Consider the following 23,236-nt stretch of genomic DNA (forward strand, 5'->3'; position numbering starts at 1 on the left):
TCTGAACGCGCACTAAGGCTTGAATACCCTTTATTTGGTGATTTACTACATCATTAAAGATTGAGGCCTCACTATTTCTCCATTGCTCTTCTCAGCAGCTCTATCCAGGGGTGAAATACATATTTAATGAGTGGACCAGAAAATATTCCCTGCAGGCTTTACAGCTTACATGGCAGTTATACAGGCAGAACAATGACACTGCCAGTCACACCCAGGCCTAAAATGGCCTCACTCAGATCTCCACACAGAACGTTCCAGAGGGTGCTGCCGCAGCACGACCGTGTGGGCGTGGCTCTAGATGGAGGCCATCCCGCTCGCCTCTTTCATCGTACACTTACGCCTCTCTTTGCCCCATTGAATTCTGGGAATTGAAGTCCGTTTTTGCCGTTTCTTCAAAGCATTCTATACAAAAAAAACTACATTACCCAACGTACATAAAACTACAGCCAGCCTCCGTTGATACTGAGCAGGCGCAGTGCATCCCTCCCTGGACTCCCCCGCTGCCCGGCTGCTTGTTTTCCTGAGTTGAAGAGCCGCAGTGGAAGAGACAGGACCGGAGCTTGTGATAGCACCGAACCTCAGCTACCTGCGCTCACAACTTGCCAGGTAACTGGGCCCGGGAGTGGTGCTCCTAAATGTCACTGACAAGAACTGGGCGTGAGCTAGAGTGAGGCATTCGGGGGCTCAGCCAGGTCCCCGCTATATCCGGTCCCAGTGTCAGAATCCTTCCCATTGTTATCCGACACCTGAGGCAGCAGCCAAGCACAGCAGTATGGAGCCGGTCCACAATGTCGCCCGTTCTAAGGACAAAGGTGACATTGTGGAGGCCGTGCTCTATAATCCGGGCGCTTCACACTCGGTGCCAGTGTTAACCCTATATTGTCTCCGATAGATGCAGGCTGTCCCCCTACACAAGGAGGTGTCAGAGACAAACTGCCTCAGAATACAGGGATGTCAGAGACAGACTGACCCCTACACAGGGAGGTTGTCAGAGACAGCCTGACCCCTACACAGGGAGGTTGTCAGAGACAGACTGACCCCTACACAGGGAGGTTGTCAGAGACAGCCTGACCCCTACACAGGGAGGTTGTCAGAGACAGCCTGACCCCTACACAGGGAGGTTGTCAGAGACAGCCTGACCCCTACACAGGGAGGTTGTCAGAGACAGACTGACCCCTACACAGGGAGGTTGTCAGAGACAGACTGACCCCAGAATACAGGGACGTTGCCAGAGACAGACAGGGAGGTTGTCAGAGACAGACTGACCCCTACACAGGGAGGTTGTCAGAGACAGACTGACCCCTACACAGGGAGGTTGTCAGAGACAGACTGACCCCTACACAGGGAGGTTGTCAGAGACAGACTGACCCCTACACAGGGAGGTTGTCAGAGACAGACTGACCCCTACACAGGGAGGTTGTCAGAGACAGACTGACCCCTACACAGGGAGGTTGTCAGAGACAGACTGACCCCTACACAGGGAGGTTGTCAGAGACAGCCTGACCCCTACACAGGGAGGTTGTCAGAGACAGACTGACCCCTACACAGGGAGGTTGTCAGAGACAGACTGACCCCAGAATACAGGGACGTTGCCAGAGACAGACAGGGAGGTTGTCAGAGACAGACTGACCCCTACACAGGGAGGTTGTCAGAGACAGACTGACCCCTACACAGGGAGGTTGTCAGAGACAGACTGACCCCTACACAGGGAGGTTGTCAGAGACAGACTGACCCCTACACAGGGAGGTTGTCAGAGACAGACTGACCCCTACACAGGGACGTTGTCAGAGACAGACTGACCCCTACACAGGGACGTTGTCAGAGACAGACTGACCCCTACACAGGGACGTTGTCAGAGACAGACTGACCCCTACACAGGGACGTTGTCAGAGACAGACTGACCCCTACACAGGGACGTTGTCAGAGACAGACTGACCCCTACACAGGGACGTTGTCAGAGACAGATTGACCCCTACACAGGGACGTTGTCAGAGACAGACTGACCCCTACACAGGGAGGTTGTCAGAGACAGACTGACCCCTACACAGGGAGGTTGTCAGAGACAGACTGACCCCTACACAGGGAGGTTGTCAGAGACAGACTGACCCCTACACAGGGAGGTTGTCAGAGACAGCCTGACCCCTACACAGGGAGGTTGTCAGAGACAGCCTGACCCCTACACAGGGAGGTTGTCAGAGACAGCCTGACCCCTACACAGGGAGGTTGTCAGAGACAGCCTGACCCCTACACAGGGAGGTTGTCAGAGACAGCCTGACCCCTACACAGGGAGGTTGTCAGAGACAGCCTGACCCCTACACAGGGAGGTTGTCAGAGACAGCCTGACCCCTACACAGGGACGTTGTCAGAGACAGACTGACCCCTACACAGGGACGTTGTCAGAGACAGACTGACCCCTACACAGGGACGTTGTCAGAGACAGACTGACCCCTACACAGGGACGTTGTCAGAGACAGACTGACCCCTACACAGGGACGTTGTCAGAGACAGACTGACCCCAGAATACAGTGCTGTTGTCAGAGACAGACTGACCCCTACACAGGGACGTTGTCAGAGACAGACTGACCCCTACACAGGGACGTTGTCAGAGACAGACTGACCCCTACACAGGGACGTTGTCAGAGACAGACTGACCCCTACACAGGGACGTTGTCAGAGACAGACTGACCCCTACACAGGGACGTTGTCAGAGACAGACTGACCCCAGAATACAGGGCTGTTGTCAGAGACAGACTGACCCCAGAATACAGGGCTGTTGTCAGAGACAGACTGACCCCAGAATACAGGGCTGTTGTCAGAGACAGACTGACCCCAGAATACAGGGATGTTGTCAGAGACAGACTGACCCCAGAATACAGGGATGTTGTCAGAGACAGACTGACCCCAGAATACAGGGATGTTGTCAGAGACAGACTGACCCCAGAATACAGGGCTGTTGTCATAGACAGACTGACCCCAGAATACAGGGATGTCGTCAGAGACAGACTGACCGCAGAATACAGGGAAGTTGTCAGATGCAGACTGTTGCTTCCCTTTTTGTTTATTTTCTTGTGTAATGTGTATGCTGGGCAGTAGGGGGCACATGTGACACATCTGTGGTTCCTTTCTCCTCGCACAGTGCTGGTGGGGGTGGCACACTGTATGCTGCTATTGTAGACTGTTATTACTGGCGCTGTAGTTGGCAGAGCTGCCGCACTGATCAGCAGGTATTTATAAACTCTGCGGCATGCCCGGGCACTGATGTGGAGCTGACACTTCTTGGATGCTGGGCATTTATGGACTTCTGCTAGATTATGTGGCCTTGCTGTTTCCAAACTATACAATGCAAGGTGACCGAGCTCAAGGCCTTCCCTTACCAGCAAGTCCTGGTTGCCCTGCTCTGCACAAATGGAGGGGAAGAGACCCCCAAACTGCTGCCTGGAGATTAGATTTTCTTCCGTTTGAAGGAGTCTTTGGTTAGACTGCTAGGAGATTGCTTTAGTCCTTCTGCTTAGGACTGGATCTCGTTTACCTCTTGTTCTTTCTTGCTTGCTCTGTTTCTCCCTTGCTTTCTTTCCATTGTCCTTTCTTCTTGCATGCTTAAACATACGTAATATACCAGTGCTGAGGGGGATTACTGATTAGTATGTAAAGCGCTGTGGAATTAATAGCGCTATATAAATGAATAAAATTATTATTATTAATATTATTATTAGATCATTTCAGTAGCCAAAGGGAAAACTTAAAGGGTTGATTTTGTTACTCCTCATATAAGACTAGCGCTGGCCCAAACCAGGGTATCGGACGGGCACATAGGTGTAATATATATAATATATATATATATATATATATATATGTATGTATATGTATATATGTCCTCACATATATATTCTGTAGTATTGAAGAAGACCGTTTATGATTTTTACAAACAACGTTGCTTATGGTAATGTGCATTATGTCCATATTGTTGAGAAATTCTCCAAACCCACTAATACCCTGTACTGGGCCTATCCAGACGAGTCTATTCTGCGCTCAGTTTCTTTTTTTATTACATACTTGCTGCTTTCTCTTCAGCCAACCAATGATGTCATAATTCAAGCAAAATGCAGACAGAAATCAAATGAACCCAGAAAGAATGGAGGGATTGAGCCAGCTCCGCTTAGTGCAGGCTTGCCCGGGCATGTGTGTGTGTTATTGTATAAGCTTGCGGCTAAGAGCACTGAAATGAGTCGTCTCCTCATTTAGGAGCAGTTGAAGGCAATGTACACCTTTTCAGTATTTTTTTTTTGTTGTGCGTTGTCACTTTTCTGTATTTTGCAATTTGTTTTACTTTTTTTATAGTTTATCTCCAGTTTGCAAGTGTTTGTATAGACTGCAAATTGCTCCATTCCCATACAGCCCAAATTGGTAAGTGGAGCTGAGTGACAGGTGCTTTCCCATTGTGCTTGGGAGTGCGCACATCTCGGCGCATGCACAGTAATGATCTGTGGAGCAAACATGGTGTACACCCAGATCTGTCAACACCTGGGTAGCACTGCTTTCCTTTTCCACCATTATCATACTCATCAAATGTGCTCTTATATCGTTCTTCCTCACATCTCACATGAGGGCACATTGGATATGCCAATGCTAGTGGCGAGCAGTACAGGGCAAGTGTGGATAATTTGTATAAAGTAAGGCTAAGTTCACATGTCCGGTTATCATCCGTTAGAGCGGCAGACCCGCTGGCAAAAAAGGTGTGCAAATACAACTTTTTTTTTGTCCGTTTTTAAGTAATTCATTTCAGTTGGACCCGTTTTTTTTTTTTAACATTGGAGTCTATGGAAAAGGTATCCGTTAACAGATTGCTTTTTAGCCATCCATTTATCTTTCATTTGTAATGGATCCGTTTTTGCATACAGGATCAGTTTCAAATGGAAAATAAATAGCAAACAGTGAACGGACCTGTTTCATAAACTCCCATGTTAAAAAAAAAAATCCGATGCAACTAAAATTAGGTATTTAAAAACAGATAAAAAGTTGTGTTTGCATAACCTTTTTTGGCAACGGATCTGCCATGCTAACAGATGATTACTGGACATGGGAACGTAGCCTAAAGCTATGTGTGCACTCTGCGTTTTTTTCTGACCACAAAGATGCAGAGTTTTTGGCACCAAAAAAGCGCATCCGCGGCAAAAACGCATAAAAAATGCGTTTTTGTGCGTTTTGATGCGTTTTTTTGATGCGTTTTTGCTGCATTTTTCTCCATTACATTCAATGGGTGAAAAACATAAGGAAAAACGCTAAAAGAATTGACATGCTCCATCTTTGTGGTCACAAAGACGCAGCAAAACAAATTGCAAACTTGCAGACAGCAAAAATTAAATCTCATAGACTTTGCTGGGGAACAAAATTCATGCAGTTTTGAGACCAAAACTGCACCCAAAAAAACGCGGCAAAAAACGTAGCGTGCGCACATAGCCTAACACTTGCAAACTGCAGTAGATAAACTGTTAGAAACAAAAATCAAGAGCATAAAAACAGAAAGATGACACGTTGCATCACAATTTTTTTTCTGAGCATATACATCACCTTTAATGTGCGAGAAGGTGATGCAGTCATTTTAAAGACATTATTTTTTTGTCTATAGTTTTAGTGAACGCGGTTTCACTAGAGGCACTCAATGCTAGGAGAAGATGAAAGATCTAGATCTAGGAGTCGAATACGTCATACCCAGCCTTGGGTACAGAAATGTCCGGGAGCAAACCAACAAAGATGAGAAAAAAGAGCAAGAAGACTTCAGATATTCAAAGGCAAAATCACCGGTTAGTTTGACTTTGTTTGGCTTTGTAATATTACTCTCAAGTCTTTGATGTTTCAGGAAAGGTATACAGCAATATATTGTGTATGTCATTTAGAGTACAAAATACTGTAACTTGTATTAAAGGGAACCTGTCACCAGTTTTTCTTTGTCGCTCCATTGGGAGACCCAGACAATTGGGTGTATAGCTTCTGCCTCCGGAGGCCACACAAAGTATTACACTTAAAAGTGTAAGCCCCTCCCCTCTGCCTATACACCCCCCCGTGCATCACGGGCTCCTCAGTTTTTATGCTTTGTGTTGAAGGAGGCACACTTCCATGCAAGCTCCACAATTTAGTCAGCAGCAGCTGCTGACTATATCGGATGGAAGAAAAGAGGGCCCATAACAGGGCCCCCGGCATGCTCCCTTCTCACCCCACTCTGGTCGGCGGTGCTGTTAAGGTTGAGGTACCCATTGCGGGTACAAAGGCTGGAGCCACATGCTGTTTTCCTTCCCCTTAGGGGCTCTGGGTGAAGTGGGATCCTAACCGGTCACCAGGCACTGGGACCGTGCTCCCTCCGCAGCCCCTGGGGGAATCTGCTGGACAGGAGCCGGGTATCATCAGGGACAAGGCCCTGCTACTCTGAGGTACTCTGTGTCCCCTTGGGGACGGCGCATAGAGCGCCTGTGTAATGGACGCTGCAGCAGCTGCTGGGTGTGTTTGTGCGCCGGGACTACCGCGCTGACCGCGCTTGTTTGCCGGCCGCGCTTATAACTATAGTCCCCGGCTTTTGCGGCCTAGTACCGCATAATCCCGCCCCCGGGCCTGCCAGTCAGGGGTAAGGGCGGGACGCTGCACTGGACATCAGCGCTGAGGGCTGGAGCATACTTAGTATCCTCCTCCCCCCTCACTGAGCACCGTGGGGCACCAGATTCCCGCACTTTCTGAGGCACGCCCACGGCTCCCTCCTCCTCTCAGAACGCTGGCAGCCATTCCTATCAGCACGTCTGACGCTGGAGAACTTCAGAGGGGAGACAACACAGCTCTGGGAGGCCCAGGCAGGGAATCTGGTGGTCACACAACCGCTAAGGGCGGTCGGTAAGCCGCACCTGTTACTAGGTGCTGGCCCCCCTGGGTGCCGAAGTGTATATTTATATGCTTATATTGTATACATTTACTCTGTACGGCCGCACTATTTGCTTTTGGCTATATACCCTCTCTGATTACGCTAAGAGGAGACAACAGCATGTCGTCCGCAAAAAGCAAGGGTGCCAAGGCACAGGCTTACTTTGCAACCTGTACCTCATGTGCGGCAATGCTACCTCGGCCCAGGTGGAACCACCGGCTCCCACTGTCCAGGTGACAGGGACAGAGTTTGCAGTATTTGCTGACAAACTTTCTGAGTCTATGGATAGATGGTCTGCTAAGATACTAGAAGCTTTGCAGTCCAGACCGGTAACACAGGCCCCGGGCACTGTTGAATCATTGCTCCCAGCCCCCCCTCGCACGGCACAGCAGAGTGCTCCCGGGTCGACTCATAGGTCCCACGGTGAGGACTCCGACACGGACCGCAGTCCCAGACCGACTAAGCGGGCTCGCTGGGAGCTTCCCTCGACTTCATCACACTGTTCAGGGTCTCAGCATGAGGACTCTCTGGAGGATGAAGCGGAGGTGGCAGATCAGGGCTCTGATCCTGACGCCGCTCTCAACCTTGATACGCCTGAAGGAGACGCCATAGTAAACGACCTTATAGCGTCCATCAATCAGGCGTTAGACCTTTCTCCTCCAGCCCCTCCGAGTGAGGAGTCAGCTACTCAGCAGGAGAAATTCCATTTTAGGTTTCCCAAACGTACACGGAGTGCATTTCTTGATCACTCCGACTTCAGGGATACAGTCCAGAAACACCGAGCTTTTCCGGATAAGCGCTTTACTAAGCGCCTTAACGACACACGTTATCCCTTCCCCCCGACGTAGTCAAGGGTTGGGCTCAGTGTCCCAAGGTGGATCCTCCAGTCTCCAGACTGGCGGCCAGATCCATAGTTGCAGTGGCAGATGGTGCATCACTCAAGGATGCCACTGACAGGCAGATAGAGCTCCTGATGAAATCCATCTATGAGGCTATCGGCGCGTCCTTTGCTCCGGCATTTGCAGCCGTATGGGCACTACAAGCTATCTCAGCTTGTCAGTCTGAGATTAATGCAGTCACACGTGCCGCTACTCCGCAGGTTGTGTCAATAACCTCTCAGGCGTCGGCGTTTTCGTCCTACGCGATGAATGCTGTCCTGGACTCTGCGAGCCGTACGGCGGTAGCATCCGCCAATTCAGTGGCAGTCCGCAGGGCCATGTGGCTACGTGAATGGAAGGCAGACTCTGCTTCCAAAAAGTTTTTAACCGGTTTGCCATTTTCTGGCGACCGCCTGTTTGGCGAGCAATTGGATGAAATCATTAAACAATCCAAGGGAAAGGACTCGTCCTTACCCCAGTCCAAACCAAACAGACCTCAACAACGGAAGGTACAATCGAGGTTTCGGTCCTTTCGGCCCTCAGCCAGGTCTCAATTCTCCTCGTCCAACAGGCCACAGAAGGGTCAGAGGAACTCTGATTCATGGCGGTCTAAGTCACGTCCTAAAAAGACCGCCGGAGGAAGCGCTCCCAAAGCGGCCTCCTCATGACTTTCGGCCTCCCCAAACCGCATCCTCGGTCGGTGGCAGGCTCTCCCGCTTTTGCGACGCCTGGTTGCCACATGTCCAAGACCGATGGGTGAGAGACATTCTGTCTCACGGTTACAGGATAGAGTTCAGTTCTCGTCCTCCGACTCGTTTCTTCAGAACATCTCCGCCCCCCGAGCGAGCCGAGGCTCTTCTTCAGGCGGTGAGCACTCTGAAGGCAGAAGGAGTGGTTATCTCTGTTCCCCTTCAGCAATGGGGTCACGGTTTTTACTCCAACTTGTTTGTGGTGCCAAAAAAGGACGGATCCTTCCGTCCCGTTCTGGACCTCAAACTGCTCAACAGACACGTGAAAACCAGGCGGTTCCGGATGGAATCTCTCCGCTCCGTCATTGCCTCGATGTCCCAAGGAGACTTCCTAGCATCAATCGACATCAGGGATGCTTATCTCCACGTGCCAATTGCACCAGAGCATCAGCGCTTCCTGCGTTTCGCCATCGTGGACGAACACCTTCAGTTCGTGGCACTGCCTTTCGGCCTGGCGACAGCCCCACGGGTCTTCACCAAGGTCATGGCAACAGTGGTGGCAGTCCTACACTCTCAGGGACACTCAGTGATCCCTTACTTAGACGATCTTCTTGTCAAGGCCCCCTCTCGGGGGGCATGCCAACACAGCCTGAACACTGCTCTGGAGACTCTCCAGAGGTTCGGGTGGATCATCAATTTCCCAAAGTCAAAACTGACACCGACCCAATCGCTGACATATCTCGGGATGGAGTTTCATACTCTCCCAGCGATAGTGAAACTTCCGCTGGACAAGCTGCGTTCACTACGGACAGGGGTGCAATCTCTCCTTCGAGCCCAGTCGCACCCCTTGAGGCGCCTCATGCACTTCCTAGGGAAGATGGTGGCAGCAATGGAGGCAGTTCCATTTGCGCAGTTTCATCTGCGTCCACTTCAATGGGACATTCTCCGCAAATGGGACAGGAAGTCGACGTCCCTCGACAGGAACGTCCTCCTTTCTCGGGCAGCCAAGGCCTCCCTTCAGTGGTGGCTTCTTCCCACTTCTTTGTCAAAGGGGAAATCATTCCTGCCCCCATCCTGGGCTGTGGTCACAACGGACGCGAGTCTGTCAGGGTGGGGAGCGGTCTTCCTCCACCACAGGGCTCAGGGTACCTGGACTCAGCCAGAGTCCTCCCTTCAGATCAATGTTCTGGAGATAAGGGCAGTGTATCTAGCCCTAAAAGCGTTCCAGCCGTGGCTGGAAGGCAGGCAGATCCGAATTCAGTCGGACAACGCCACGGCGGTGGCATACATCAACCACCAAGGCGGCACACGCAGTCGGCAAGCCTTCCAGGAAGTTCGGCGGATTCTGCTGTGGGTGGAAGCCACAGCATCCACCATCTCCGCAGTTCACATCCCGGGCGTAGAAAACTGGGAAGCAGACTTTCTCAGTCGCCAGGGCATGGACGCAGGAGAATGGTCTCTTCACCCGGACGTGTTTCAAGAGATCTGTTGCCGCTGGGGGAAGCCGGACGTCGACCTAATGGCGTCCCGGCACAACAACAAGGTCTCGGCATTCATGGCACGGTCTCAAGATCACAAAGCGCTGGCGGCAGACGCATTGGTTCAGGATTGGTCGCAGTTTCGACTGCCTTATGTTTTTCCTCCTCTGGCACTGCTGCCCAGAGTGTTACGCAAGATCAGGTCCGACTGCCGCCGCGCCATGCTCATCGCCCCAGACTGGCCGAGGAGGTCGTGGTACCCGGATCTGTGGCATCTCACGGTGGGTCAACCGTGGGCACTACCAGACCGACCAGACTTGCTGTCTCAAGGGCCATTTTTCCATCTGAATTCTGCGGCCCTCAACCTGACTGTGTGGCCATTGAGTCCTGGATCCTAGCGTCGTCAGGGTTATCTCAAGAGGTCATTGCCACTATGAGACAGGCCAGGAAACCAACGTCAGCCAAGATCTACCACAGGACGTGGAGGATCTTCTTATCCTGGTGCTCTGATCAGGGTTTTACTCCCTGGCCATTTGCCTTGCCCACTTTTCTGTCATTCCTTCAATCCGGAATGGAAAAGGGTTTGTCTCTCGGCTCTCTTAAGGGACAAGTCTCGGCGCTCTCTGTGTTTTTTCAAAAGCGTCTAGCCAGGCTCCCGGAGGTACGCACGTTCCTGCAGGGGGTTTGCCACATAGTCCCTCCTTACAAGCGTCCGCTAGAACCCTGGGATCTGAACAGGGTGCTAACGGCTCTTCAGAAACCACCTTTCGAGCCAATGAGAGATATTTCTCTATCACGCCTCTCGCAGAAGGTGGTCTTCCTAGTGGCAGTCACATCACTTCGGAGAGTGTCTGAGCTAGCTGCACTGTCATGCAAAGCCCCCTTCCTGGTGTTTCACCAGGACAAGGTGGTTCTGCGTCCGGTTCCGGATTTTCTCCCTAAGGTGGTATCCCCTTTTCATCTCAATCAGGATATCTCCTTACCTTCTTTTTGCCCTCATCCAGTTCACCAATGTGAAAAGGATTTGCACTTGTTAGATCTTGTGAGAGCACTCAGACTCTACATTTCTCGTACGGCGCCCCTGCGCCGCTCGGATGCGCTCTTTGTCCTTGTCGCTGGCCAGCGTAAAGGGTCGCAGGCTTCCAAGTCAACCTTGGCTCGGTGGATCAAGGAACCAATTCTTGAAGCCTACTGTTCTTCTGGGCTTCCGGTTCCTTCAGGGCTGAAAGCCCATTCTACCAGAGCCGTGGGTGCGTCCTGGGCATTGCGGCACCAGGCTACGGCTCTCTGGTCGAGTGTGTGTCAGGTGTGTCAGGCGGCTATCTGGTCGAGTCTGCACACTTTTACGAAACACTATCAGGTGCATACCTACGCTTCGGCAGATGCCAGCCTAGGTAGGCGAGTCCTTCAGGCGGCGGTTGCCCACCTGTAGGAAGGGGCCGTGTTACGGCTCTATTACCGAGGTATTCTTTTACCCACCCAGGGACTGCTTTTGGACGTCCCAATTGTCTGGGTCTCCCAATGGAGCGACAAAGAAGAAGGGAATTTTGTTTACTTACCGTAAATTCCTTTTCTTCTAGCTCCAATTGGGAGACCCAGCACCCGCCCCTGTTCCCTTCGGGCTGTTGTTCTTTTGTGTACACATGTTGTTCATGTTGAACTGTTCTGGGTTCATGGTTTTCAGTTCTCCGAACATCCTTCGGATTGAATTTTCCTTAGACCAATTTATATGTTTCCTCCTTCCTGCTTTTGCACCAAAACTGAGGAGCCCGTGATGCACGGGGGGGTGTATAGGCAGAGGGGAGGGGCTTACACTTTTAAGTGTAATACTTTGTGTGGCCTCCGGAGGCAGAAGCTATACACCCATTTGTCTGGGTCTCCCAATTGGAGCTAGAAGAAAAGGAATTTACGGTAAGTAAACAAAATTCCCTTCTTTGCCCTATAAGCTGCAGCCACCACCACTGGGCTCTTATATACAGCATTCTAACATGCTGGGTATAACATAAAAAACACTTTATAATACTCACCTAGGGGGTCGGATGGGTGGCGCCGTTTTCCGGGACCGGCGGCTCCTCTTTTCGGCCATCTTGGTCTTTCTTATTCTGAAGCCGCGGTGCATGACGCATCTATGTCATACACACACGCCGGCATTGAGGTCCAGCGCAGGTGCATTTTGATCTGCCCTGCTCAGGGCAGATCAAAGTATTGTAGTGCGCCTGCGCAGGACCTCAATGCCGGCACGTGTGTATGGCATAGATGCGTCATGCACCGCGGCTTCATAATAAGGAAGACCAAGATGGCCGAAAGGGGAAGCGCCGGTCCCAGAGAACGGCGCCACCCATCCGACTGTTGTGCACCGGAGCGACCCCGTAGGTGAGTATTATAAAGTGTTTTTTACGTTCTACACAGCGGCCTGGGCTCGTATATACAGCATGTTAGAATGCTGTACATAAGAGCACACTGGTGGTGGCCGCAGCTTATAGGGCAAAAAACTGGTCACATGTTCCCATTAAAGGAGTTGAAATGAAAAGTGTGTAATCACGCTATGTGACTGAATACTGCTGAGTTGGGAATGTGTGCAATGTGTAGACTGTCACGATTGTCTGTATTCCCTGTGAAGGTTGGCGGCTATGTGACTATGTGTATGCAATTTGCATACTTGTCGTCATGTGCAGAGTAGACTCATCCACCTTTCTCAATTAAAGAAAATTGAGATAAAACAAGTGAGCGCCCACCTTCACAGAAAATACAGGAGAATGGTGACAATATCAACATTGTACATTGACACGATTTGGTAGTCTGCAGTCACATTGAGTGACTGAAGAATTTTCTTGACAACCCCTTTAACGGGAATCTACTCCATCTGCGAGAAGCGTTATTTAGGAGCAGAAACCCTGATTCCAGTGATGCATACTTACTGGGCCGCATTTTGTCCTTTTGATAAAAATCACCGTTTTATCTTCTGCAGATCTACCAGTTCTCTGAATGCTGAGCTTTATCAAAACTACAGTAAGCAGCTCATTAAGTGACACATAGCTGGAATCTGTGTCTCTGTCGCTACATCACACTGCTCTCGGATGAGGTGGCAGAAACCTACTGACAGATTCTCTTTAGAGAGGTTTTCTATTGGAGTTTTGATATATTTAGGGTGTTTGTCATTTTTACATTATCAAATAAACCAGTGTTTACAAAACCTTTTCTTTTGACTGTAAAGCTCTTCCACAGATTTTCTGTTTTATGGCAATTATCTCAAATCAGCTGTTTACTTGACATATAACATCTAATCACATTGTGCAATGCCCTGACAGTACAGCTCCAATATGGTAATGGTATGCTGTCCAGAGCACCCCAGAATTCCAAGCAGAACTGCAGAGAGGCAGTAAGTTTCCCACTTATAGAAGCTAGAAAGAGCGCTAAACCAAGCAACCTGTCTCTGTATATTACATGAAAGAGGGTTTCCACTACTAATGTGACCAATACCCCCTTTTATTTGTCCTAACTATTCCTAACTAACACTTTCCTACAATACTTATGCTACCTGCCCTACTTCTGTAAGCTTATCTCTCTGCAGATCCTATATTCCTGTGTTGATATTCTGGCTTTGATTATTTAGGTCTGGAGACTGGAATCGGGCAAACTGAGCAGGGCACGTCACTGGTGGGGGAGGGGCTGCCTCTTCACTCTCCTTTCAGCCTGATTTATGGTGCGGTGCTTTCATGTGACAAGTGGAACGATGTACCGATCACCCTGTGATGTACTATCTAACGATAGGAACATTGCAGCACTTGTCACATAAAAGCACCATACTATAAAGCAGGCTGAGAGGAGAGTGAATAGTGATGTGAGCGTGCGTGCTCAGACTGCTGTCACTCATAGAGAGGCAGCCCCACCACCCACCAGTGACGTGCCCTGCTCAGTTTGTCTGATTCCAGTCTCCAGACTGGAAAGTTCAAAGCCAGAACATCAACATAGGAATATAGGAGCTGCAGAGAGATCAGCTTACAGGAACAGGATAGGTAGCAGAAATATATTAGGAAAGTGCTAGTTGGGAATAGTTAGGACAAATGAAAGGGGATTACATTCATAGTGGAAAATCCCTTTAACTGCATTGACATATGCATTGTGGGATGCTGCTATCCATTGTGACAGTTGAAAACAAAGACTGGCAGCACTCCCAGGACAAGACTAGATGAGAACTGCACCGCTGGAGTAAGGTGCGCCTAATTCTTTAAAAGGCACTACCAACTTATTGAATTTGGCACTCAAGTCAGGGACTGAATGTACTTAAGTTGGGGACTAAAGTGACATTAATATTTGCTTTTCTCACTTTGGGAAAGCTGTCTGGAAAATGCTGATGAACTATGTATCAAAGCACAGCAAAATCAAAAATAATATATATAAAATAATATATTAATGTATTGGTTTGTCCTGACTTATGTTAAACCTTGATAGGCTTCTGGAAAGTTCACAGCTGGATTCTCCATAGAGAAGGCAGAAACAGCGTATTACCGTCTCTGCCTTCTAGATTGTGGTATACATGCAATCCTCTGGACTCAGCAGTCATGGCTGGGTATAGGAAGATAGCAGGAGCTGATGGCTTATAGATACTCAGCTCTGCAGGCAGGTGGTTGAATTTCCCCTTTAATGAAGGATATTTTAAATGTACTTAAGTGGCTTTTTGGTTGTCATTGAAGAAAAAAAAAAGAAAAACAGTCACTCATTTCCTATATTATTTTCTCATTGATTTTGACCAAAAAATAAGAGAGTATGAAAAGGACATAAAAATTTGGCTTCATGTGTCATGAAAAAAAAGATGCAAACATTTATTTGACTTTCTGAATGAGAAAAATGTAACCAGATGTTCAAAAGAAACGAAAACATGCTTGGTCAGTAACAGGAAAAAAGGCCTGGTCTTGAACTGGTTAAAAATGTAAAGCAGGTCAAAAAGATGCAAGAAAAAAATACTTGACAGGAATATGTAAAGAAATGCAGCTCTTTTTTTTTGCACGGACTGATTTTTCCCCAAAATCCACGAAAACAATGCACATTTGGTGAGTTTGGCACAATGCAAATTTTTTTTTTAAGCTTTTTTGGAGTAAAATGTTGCACAGGCCTTTCAATATACTTTGAAATTTCATGTAATCCTTCAACTGAGCAAAAATACAATAAGGCTATGTGCGCACTAGACCGTTTTTCCCGCGGATTTACCCGCGGATTTGCCCCGGAAATTTCTTGAGAAATGTCTGCAATCTTTGTGCAGACATTTCCCATGAAATTCAATGAGAAAAAAAAATAGTTGTGCGCACTGTGCGGATTTTTCTCAAGAAAATTTCTTGAGAAAATTTTCTCGAGAAACTTTCTTGAGAAAATGTGCATGTCCATTAATTTCCGCAGGTACCGGGGGTATTCCAGGGGTATTCCGCAGGTAGCAATGATGTGCGGTATACCACCGGAATAGCCGCGATTTACCTGCGGTAATGCCCATCGCTGCCTGCGGTTTTGCAGGAAGCAATGTCATTATGCCAGGAAGAGGAGCAGAGGAAACACACGTCACACTCCCTGGACGCCGCACAGAAGCACTTCCGTGCGACCTCCAGGTGTCTGTGCAGTGTGTGTCCTGCTCCTGCCTCGCGGCTGCCTGCACTGCAGGGTGTCAGTGTCTGCCCGCAGTGTCAGCAGCCTGTCACGCTGCAGCGCAGGCAGACACTGACATCCTGCAGTGCTGGGAGCCGCGGGGATGACGATCGCTGCTGTCAGGAGGTGAGATCATTACCTGCTGTGACGATCTCCTGCCTCCTGACGTCAGCGCTGTCACTGCTGTCTAGGGCCGACTCGCGAGCGGCCCGAGACTGTCACTAGCGGTGACGTCACGGGCTCTCGCGATAAGTCAGTGACAGCGCTGACGTCAGCAGTACAGGAGATGATCACAGAAGGTAATGATCTCATCTATGCTCCTGATGGCAGCGCTCGTCATCCCCTGCAGTGACCTGAGCTGACCTATTGATGTTAGCTCAGGTCACTGCATTGCTCTCCCAGCCAATGGGGAACATTCTGTTTTTCATTGACTGGGACAGCGACTATGGTATGGATCGCCGTGCCCCCCCCCCCCCCCTTATTGGATTACGCCGGACGTGGAATTGATTGTGCTCTTTTCAATAAATTGGTTAAAGAGGGAATGTTTTGGGGAGTGTTTTTTCAAATAAAACTTTTTTTGTTGTCTATTTTTTAATTATTACTGACTGGGTTGGTGATGTCGGGTATCTGATAGACGCCTGACCTCACCAACCCCAGGGCTTGATGCCAGGTGACATTACACATCTGGCATCAACCCCATATATTACCCCGTTTGCCAACGCACCAGGGCGCGGGATGAGCTGGGGCAAAGCGCCAGGATTGGCACGTCTAATGGATGCGCCACTTCTGGGGCGGCTGCGGCCTGCTATTTTTAGGCTGGGGAGTGTCCAATAACAGTGGACCTCCCTAGTCTGAGAATATCAGACCCCAGCTGTCCGCTTTACCTTGGCTGGTGATCCAATATGGGGGGGACCCCACGTTTTTTGTTTTAAATTATTTATATAATTTAAAATAACAGCGTGGGGTGCCCACTGTTTTGGATTACCAGCCAAGGTGAAGCTGCCAGCGGTGGTCTGCAGGCTGCAGCCGTCTGCTTTACCCTAGCTGGCTACAAAAAATGGGGGGACCTCACGTCATTTTTTTTTAATTATTTATTTATTTTATGGCTAAATACAAGGCTAAGCACCCTTTAGGCTACTTTCACACATCCGGCTTGAGCTCTGCGGCTCAATCCGGCTGTGCAAGCTATGCAACGCATGCGGTGAAAACACCGCATCCTTTGCATAGGTTTTTCCTTTGCGGCCAGTCCGGTTTTTGCCGCTTGCGGCATGCTACTGAGCATGCGCAGTGGCAAAAACCGCATGCGGCGGCCGGATGCGGTTATTGCCGCATCGCGCCGCATCCGGCCGCCATAGGCATGTATTGAAAAATGTGCCGCATCGGCCGAATGCGGCGTGATGCGTTTTTTTTTGCCGCACGAAAAAACGTGCCAGGCAACGTTCCATCCGGCCGCCGCATCGGCTACATCTGCCGCATGCGGCAAAAAACGGACGGAACGCAAGGCCATGCGGCACAATGCGGCACTAATTAAAGTCTATGCAGGAAAATCGCAACCGGCAGCAAAAAAAAACCGGTTGCGATTTTCATGCAAAGTGCCGGATTGTGCCGCATAGCAAAAACCGGAGGTGTGAAAGTAGCCTAAGTGCCACATGAAAGTCACTAAAGGGTGCCAGCTTAGAAAATGCAGGGAGGTGGAACATTATATAGGTTTTTCTCATCTATCTATCCCTCTATCTATCTATCTATCCCTCTATCTATCTATCTATCCATCTATCTATCTATCTATCCCTCTATCTATCTATCTATCTATCCCTCTATCTATCTATCTATCTATCCCTCTATCTATCTATCTATCCCTCTATCTATCTATCTATCTATCTATCCCTCCCTCTATCTATCTATCTATCTATCTATCCCTCTATCTATCTATCTATCTATCCCTCTATCTATCTATCTATCTATCCCTCTATCTATCTATCTATCTATCTATCCCTCTATCTATCTATCTATCCCTCTATCTATCTATCTATCTATCTATCTATCTATCTATCTATCTATCTATCTATCCCTCTATCTATCTATCTATCTATCTATCTATCTATCTATCCCTCTATCTATCTATCTATCCCTCTATCTATCTATCTATCCCTCTATCTATCTATCTATCCCTCTATCTATCTATCTATCTATCTATCTATCTATCTATCTATCTATCTATCTATCTATCTATCTATCCCTCTATCTATCCCTCTATCTATCCCTCTATCTATCTATCTATCTATCTATCTATCTATCTATCTATCTATCTATCTATCTATCTATCTATCTATCCCTCTATCTATCTATCTATCTATCTATCTATCTATCTATCTATCTATCCCTCTATCTATCTATCCCTCTATCTATCTATCCCTCTATCTATCTATCTATCTATCTATCTATCTATCTATCTATCTATCTATCTATCTATCTATCTATCTATCCATCTATCCCTCTATCTATCTATCTATCCATCTATCCCTCTATCTATCTATTCATCTATCTATCTATCCCTCTATCTATCTATCTATTCATCTATCTATCCCTCTATCTATCTATCTATTCATCTATCCATCTTTCCCTCTATCCATTATCTGTCTATCGATTATCTTTATTATTTATTGCAGGGACAAACCTGCGGTAAATCCGCGGCAAATTCGCGGCAAATCCGCGGCAAATCCGCGGCAAAAACGCATGCGGATTTGGTGCGGATTTTTTCCGCAGGTCCGGAAATCTTTCACTGGCAGAAGTTTCTCAAGAAATTTTCTTGAGAAACTTCACATTTCTAGTGCGCACATAGCCTAATAGATTTTGTGCTCCACTAGGGGACTGGCAACATTTCTAAAAGGCACAAATCATGAATTTAGCTGAAAACATCTGGATCATGTAAACCAGAGCCACATTGTTAAATAAACGTGAAAAAAAAATTAAAAATGATGGGACTTAAAGAAGTAGCGGAAAAATGATTCAAAAGTCTTAATAAATTTGGCATAAACATAACAATGCCTAAAAAAAATAAATTCTAAGAAGAGGAACACAATGAATAATTGGGGGAATAGGATTATTGTACTTGGCTAAATATGTCACTGTTGTACATGTTCAGGAGTACTCCATGTTCTGACAACCTGTATGATGGCCAGTCATGGTACTGATAGAATTTTTTGAAGCACATTTGAGAAAATAATAAACGGACACTGTCAGTACAAAGTGACTGTTCCAATCAAGTACTGGTGCTTGGAGCACCCTTGGTGCAAACAACCAATACATACCTAAATATTTGGCCACACCATGGTGCACAAGCGCCTGTACTTGGTTTGACCAGTGAATCTGTGCTGACAGTCCCTTTTACAAATATAATGCCAAGCTTTCCTTAATAACTCTTAAATAGGTGTCTAGTATAGTATAAGTGCAATAAAATTCCTACCAATTACGGTCATCTCTGGTGTGCAACTCTACTTTGGTCCTTTTCTGGACTATGTGATCTCAAATTAGATCAGCCGAATCACCAGGTATTTGTGTGGACTGGAGTTCACTTTGTCAATGTAAGGGCTCATGCAGGCGTCCATGAAACATGATCCGATTACGGACCACAATGTATGAATTATCCATGTATTTCGGTCTCGAGTTTGAGTCGGGAGACCTGCGGACAGTCCGAGCTGGGACTGAGTTTCATGGATGCCTGCATGAGCCCTATGTCTGTGGAGCTTTATTCTGAGGCACAGTAGACTTGCATTAGGAAAACAGCCACTTCTCCACACAACTGCAGGGTGGTCACAAGACCCAGAAGAGGACCAGAGCGGTGCTGAAAACCAGAGAAGGCTGCTATTGGGGTGTATATATTTAGAAAGTATTAAGGCATAGGATTTAGCTGGAAAAGCTTCTTTGTGAGTTTGTGAGAAATAAGTATCCCAGAAGTGTAACGAAATGTAATACCTTCCCGTAGGGGAACATATGATGGGCCTTGTGTGTTTAGCGCCATTGCATAGTACCCTCCATATGTATCCTTTCACACTGAGATCTTTGTATAAGTGTCACACAATAGTATTTTGTTTCTTTGGCCTGCTGGTTTCAGTGTGCTTTGAAGCATGGAACATTGGAGAATGATTGCATTGTTCAGATAGTCTATTGTTGACACCATGAGGCTTCATATCAATGGCCGTGCACCTGTCTGTTATCCAGCAGGTATGTATTTTTAATATCCAAGCTCAAGTGTGTGCCTGCTCTGGATGAATATTTCACATAAATCAAATGTATATCGCACACACCCAAATCTTCTACTAATTACATACATTAGCCCAAATCCAAACCTGATGAGTGATTAGGCAGATAATCACATGCTTATAATTAATGTAAATAAGGGAGCAGTTAGAAAACCTGTTATTGTTGGTATGTGGGTCGAAAGCAGCCGAGGAGGAGACTGTAGTAAAGGCTGTTGAATGTTGGTACCAGGTGAAGCAGTCCCGCAATTTATTTTTCCATTATTGCTCCCCCATCTGATTGTCTATCACGCTCACACTCTCTTACATATCCATTCACTTCAGCCTCCATCTTGATTCCTAGCTTTCGTCCTGCATTTTATTCCCCTATGCTTTGTCAATCCCATGATGCATTGGCAATTGGAGCCAGTGCCTACTCAGATTACACTGTGATTATCCTTCCCTCATATTCTCGAAGATAGCAGCAAAGTGACTAAAATATAACTATTATTTCTAGCCTATAAAAAATGTTTTGATATCCTGTAAGCATCAAGCATAACAGATACCAAAAAGCTCCTTTGGGTAACTGTGTCCAGGACCCTTCATGACCATCAGGGAATTTTAATCTGAAGCTTAACTAGAATTGATCAGTGTACAAACCTAAGGAGCCACTAGACACTTCACATTGAAAAAACACAATAAACAAACCAAACAGTAAAATAAAATGTGTTGTTTTCAATCACCGGCATGGACAGTGGTCCCCCGAATACAAAATAAATAGAAAAACACAGTAAACCTAAATTATAGTCTCACAGTGACAGTGGTCAACATTTAAAGTGACAATGGTTAACCTTAATTCAAAGTTCTCCAAGACAACATAGACATTGATTGATAAAATAAATGAAACCGTCTCACCCGGATGGCAGGAGCAAGGGCACATTCGCATTTTCTTTGTCGCTCCATTGGGAGACCCAGACAATTGGGGTGTATAGCTATTGCCTCCGGAGGCCACACAAAGTATTACACTCAAAAGTGTAAGGCCCCTCCCCTTCTGGCTATACACCCCCAGTGGGATCACTGGCTCATCAGTTTTCATGCTTTGTGCAAGGAGGTCAGACATGCACGCATAGCTCCACTATTTAGTCAGCAGTAGCTGCTGACTATGTCGGATGGAAGAAAAGAGGGCCCATACTAGGGCCCCCAGCATGCTCCCTTCTCACCCCACTTTATGTCGGAGGTGTTTGTTAAGGTTGAGGTACCCATTGCGGGTACGGAGGCTGGAGCCCACATGCTGATTCCTTCCCCATCCCTGTTACAGGGCTCTGGGCGAAGTGGGATTTTAACGGTCTCCAGGCACTGAGACCGTGCTCCATCTGCAGCCCCTGGAGAAGACGCTGGATATGGAGCGGAGTACATCAGGGACAGGCCCTGCTTCCTCAAGGTACTCTGTGTCCCCGTGCATTTCGCACGCACACCGCAGCATTGCTGGGTGTGTTAGTGCGCCGGGGACATCAGCGCTGCTGCGCTTGTGCCATTGTCTCACTTCAGCTTAGCTGAGTGAGCAGACTTATGTAGAACGGTCGCGCCGGCCGCTGGGACTGCGACGCGGCTGGGACTTGTGGTGCGCCGGGGACTTCCGCGCTGGCCGCGCTTTTACGGCGGCCGCGCTTATAAATCGAGTCCCCGGCTTTTGCGGCCTAGTTCGTTCGTTAACGCCCACAGGCCTGCCAGTCAGGGTAGGGGCGTGACGCTGCACATCACGGCAGCCCGGAGAGCTGGAGTATGTTTTGCATACTCCACCCCTCTCACTGTGTGCACTGTGAAACCGGATTCCCGCACTTTTTCAAGCACGCCCACGGCTTCCTTCTCTAACACAGGACGCCGGCAGCCATTATTGTCAGTTCTTTCTATAGCGATAAAACAGACAAGTGTGGGAAGACCCTGACAGGGATTCTGAGGTTCACACAATCGCTGTGAGCAGGCGTTAAACAGCACTTGTGGTGCTAACCCCACTAGTGCCGAAGTGCATTGAGATATATGCTTCTACGCTATGCATTGCACTGTTTTGGTCGTACTTTTGTATATATCCTCCTTATTGTGCGGAGGAGATTACAGCATACTGTCTGTGGAAAACAGAGGTGCAGAAGCACATGTTTTCCATGCAGCCGGTACAGCAGGTACGGCTATATGGCCGGCAGGTTACATACACCCCCATTGTATGCAACTCAGCCGGAGTCTCTGCTAATGATCCAGAGGCTGGGGATGAAGTCTGCAGTGTTTACTGACAGATTTTCTGAGACTATGGCTGTGATACTAGAAGCCTTGCAGTCCAGACAAGTCTCTCACACCATGAGCACTGTTGAATCATTGATCCATGGTCCCCCTCAGTGTGAACAATTACAGCTCCGGGGGGGTCACGTGCATCCCAGAGTCACGGCTCTGACACGGACGACAGTCCCAGACAGCCTAAGCGGGCTCGCTGAGCGGCCCTCAGTTTCATCGCACTGGTCAGGGTCCCGCAGGTGGACTCTCTGGGTGCTGAAGCGGAGATAGCTGCTCAGGAGTCTTATCCTGAGACCGCTCTCAATCTCGGTACACCTGATGGGGACGCCATAGTGTATTATCTTATAGCGTCCATCAATAGAATGTTGGTCATTTCTCCCTCAGCTCCTCCTGTGAAGGAGCCAGCTGTACGGCAGGAGAAATTCTATTTCAGGTATCCCAAGCGTAAATTAGGTATTTTTCTGGACCACTCTGCCTTCAGAGAGATAGTCCAAAAACACCACGCTTATCCAGATAAGCGCTTCTCCAAGCGGCTTAAGATACACGTTATCCCTGCCCCTGACGTGGTCAAGGGCTGGACCCAGTGTCCCAAGGGACATCCTCCACTCTCCAGGCTTGTGGCTAGATCCATAATTGCAGTGGAAGATGGGGTTCCACTTACAGATGCCGCTGACAGACAGATGGATCTCTGGTCGAAATCCACCTATGAGGCTGTAGGCGCGCCGTTGGCTCCAGCATTCGCAGCCATAGAGGCACTCCAAGCCATTTCAGCTTGTCTTACACAGATGGACACAGTCACACGTACATCTGTACCGCAGGTGGCATCCTTAACCTCTCAAATGTTTGCATTTGCGTCTTACGCGATTACGCCTGTCCTACACTCTACGAGCCGTACGACAGAGGCGTCCGCTCACTCCGTGTTTTTACGCAGACCCTGGTCGTTAAGTGAATGGAAGGCAGATTTTGCTTCCAAAAAAGTGCTTAACCAGTTTGTTTTTTTCTGCGGAACGACTGTTTGGTGGGCGTTTGGATGAAATCATTAAACACTCCAAGGGTAAAGATTCATCCTTACCTCAGCCCAGACAAACAAACCCCAACAGAGCAGGGGTCCCCTCGTCCAAAAGGACTCAAAAAG

General features: G+C 48.1%; 1 protein-coding gene across 4 annotated transcripts in view; it reads left to right on the forward strand.

Annotated features, from left to right (window-relative positions):
• The first annotated feature begins 479 nt into the window (after nucleotides 1-479).
• The window catches only part of ABCC5 (ATP binding cassette subfamily C member 5), a 209,198-nt gene continuing 186,441 nt past the window's right edge, over nucleotides 480-23,236 (forward strand). For 2 of the 4 annotated variants that reach the window (XM_075340367.1, XM_075340368.1), the window contains exons 1-2: nucleotides 480-606; nucleotides 5,627-5,801. In XM_075340367.1, coding sequence (XP_075196482.1) covers nucleotides 5,673-5,801 — 129 coding nt within the window. In that variant the 5' untranslated portion in view covers nucleotides 480-606; nucleotides 5,627-5,672. The remainder of the gene's footprint in view (nucleotides 607-5,626; nucleotides 5,802-23,236) is intronic. The other 2 variants (XM_075340369.1, XM_075340366.1) reach the window with 2 other exon arrangements.

Source organism: Anomaloglossus baeobatrachus, chromosome 3 (assembly GCF_048569485.1).
Source record: "Anomaloglossus baeobatrachus isolate aAnoBae1 chromosome 3, aAnoBae1.hap1, whole genome shotgun sequence".
NCBI classification, from domain to species: Eukaryota; Metazoa; Chordata; class Amphibia; order Anura; family Aromobatidae; genus Anomaloglossus; species Anomaloglossus baeobatrachus.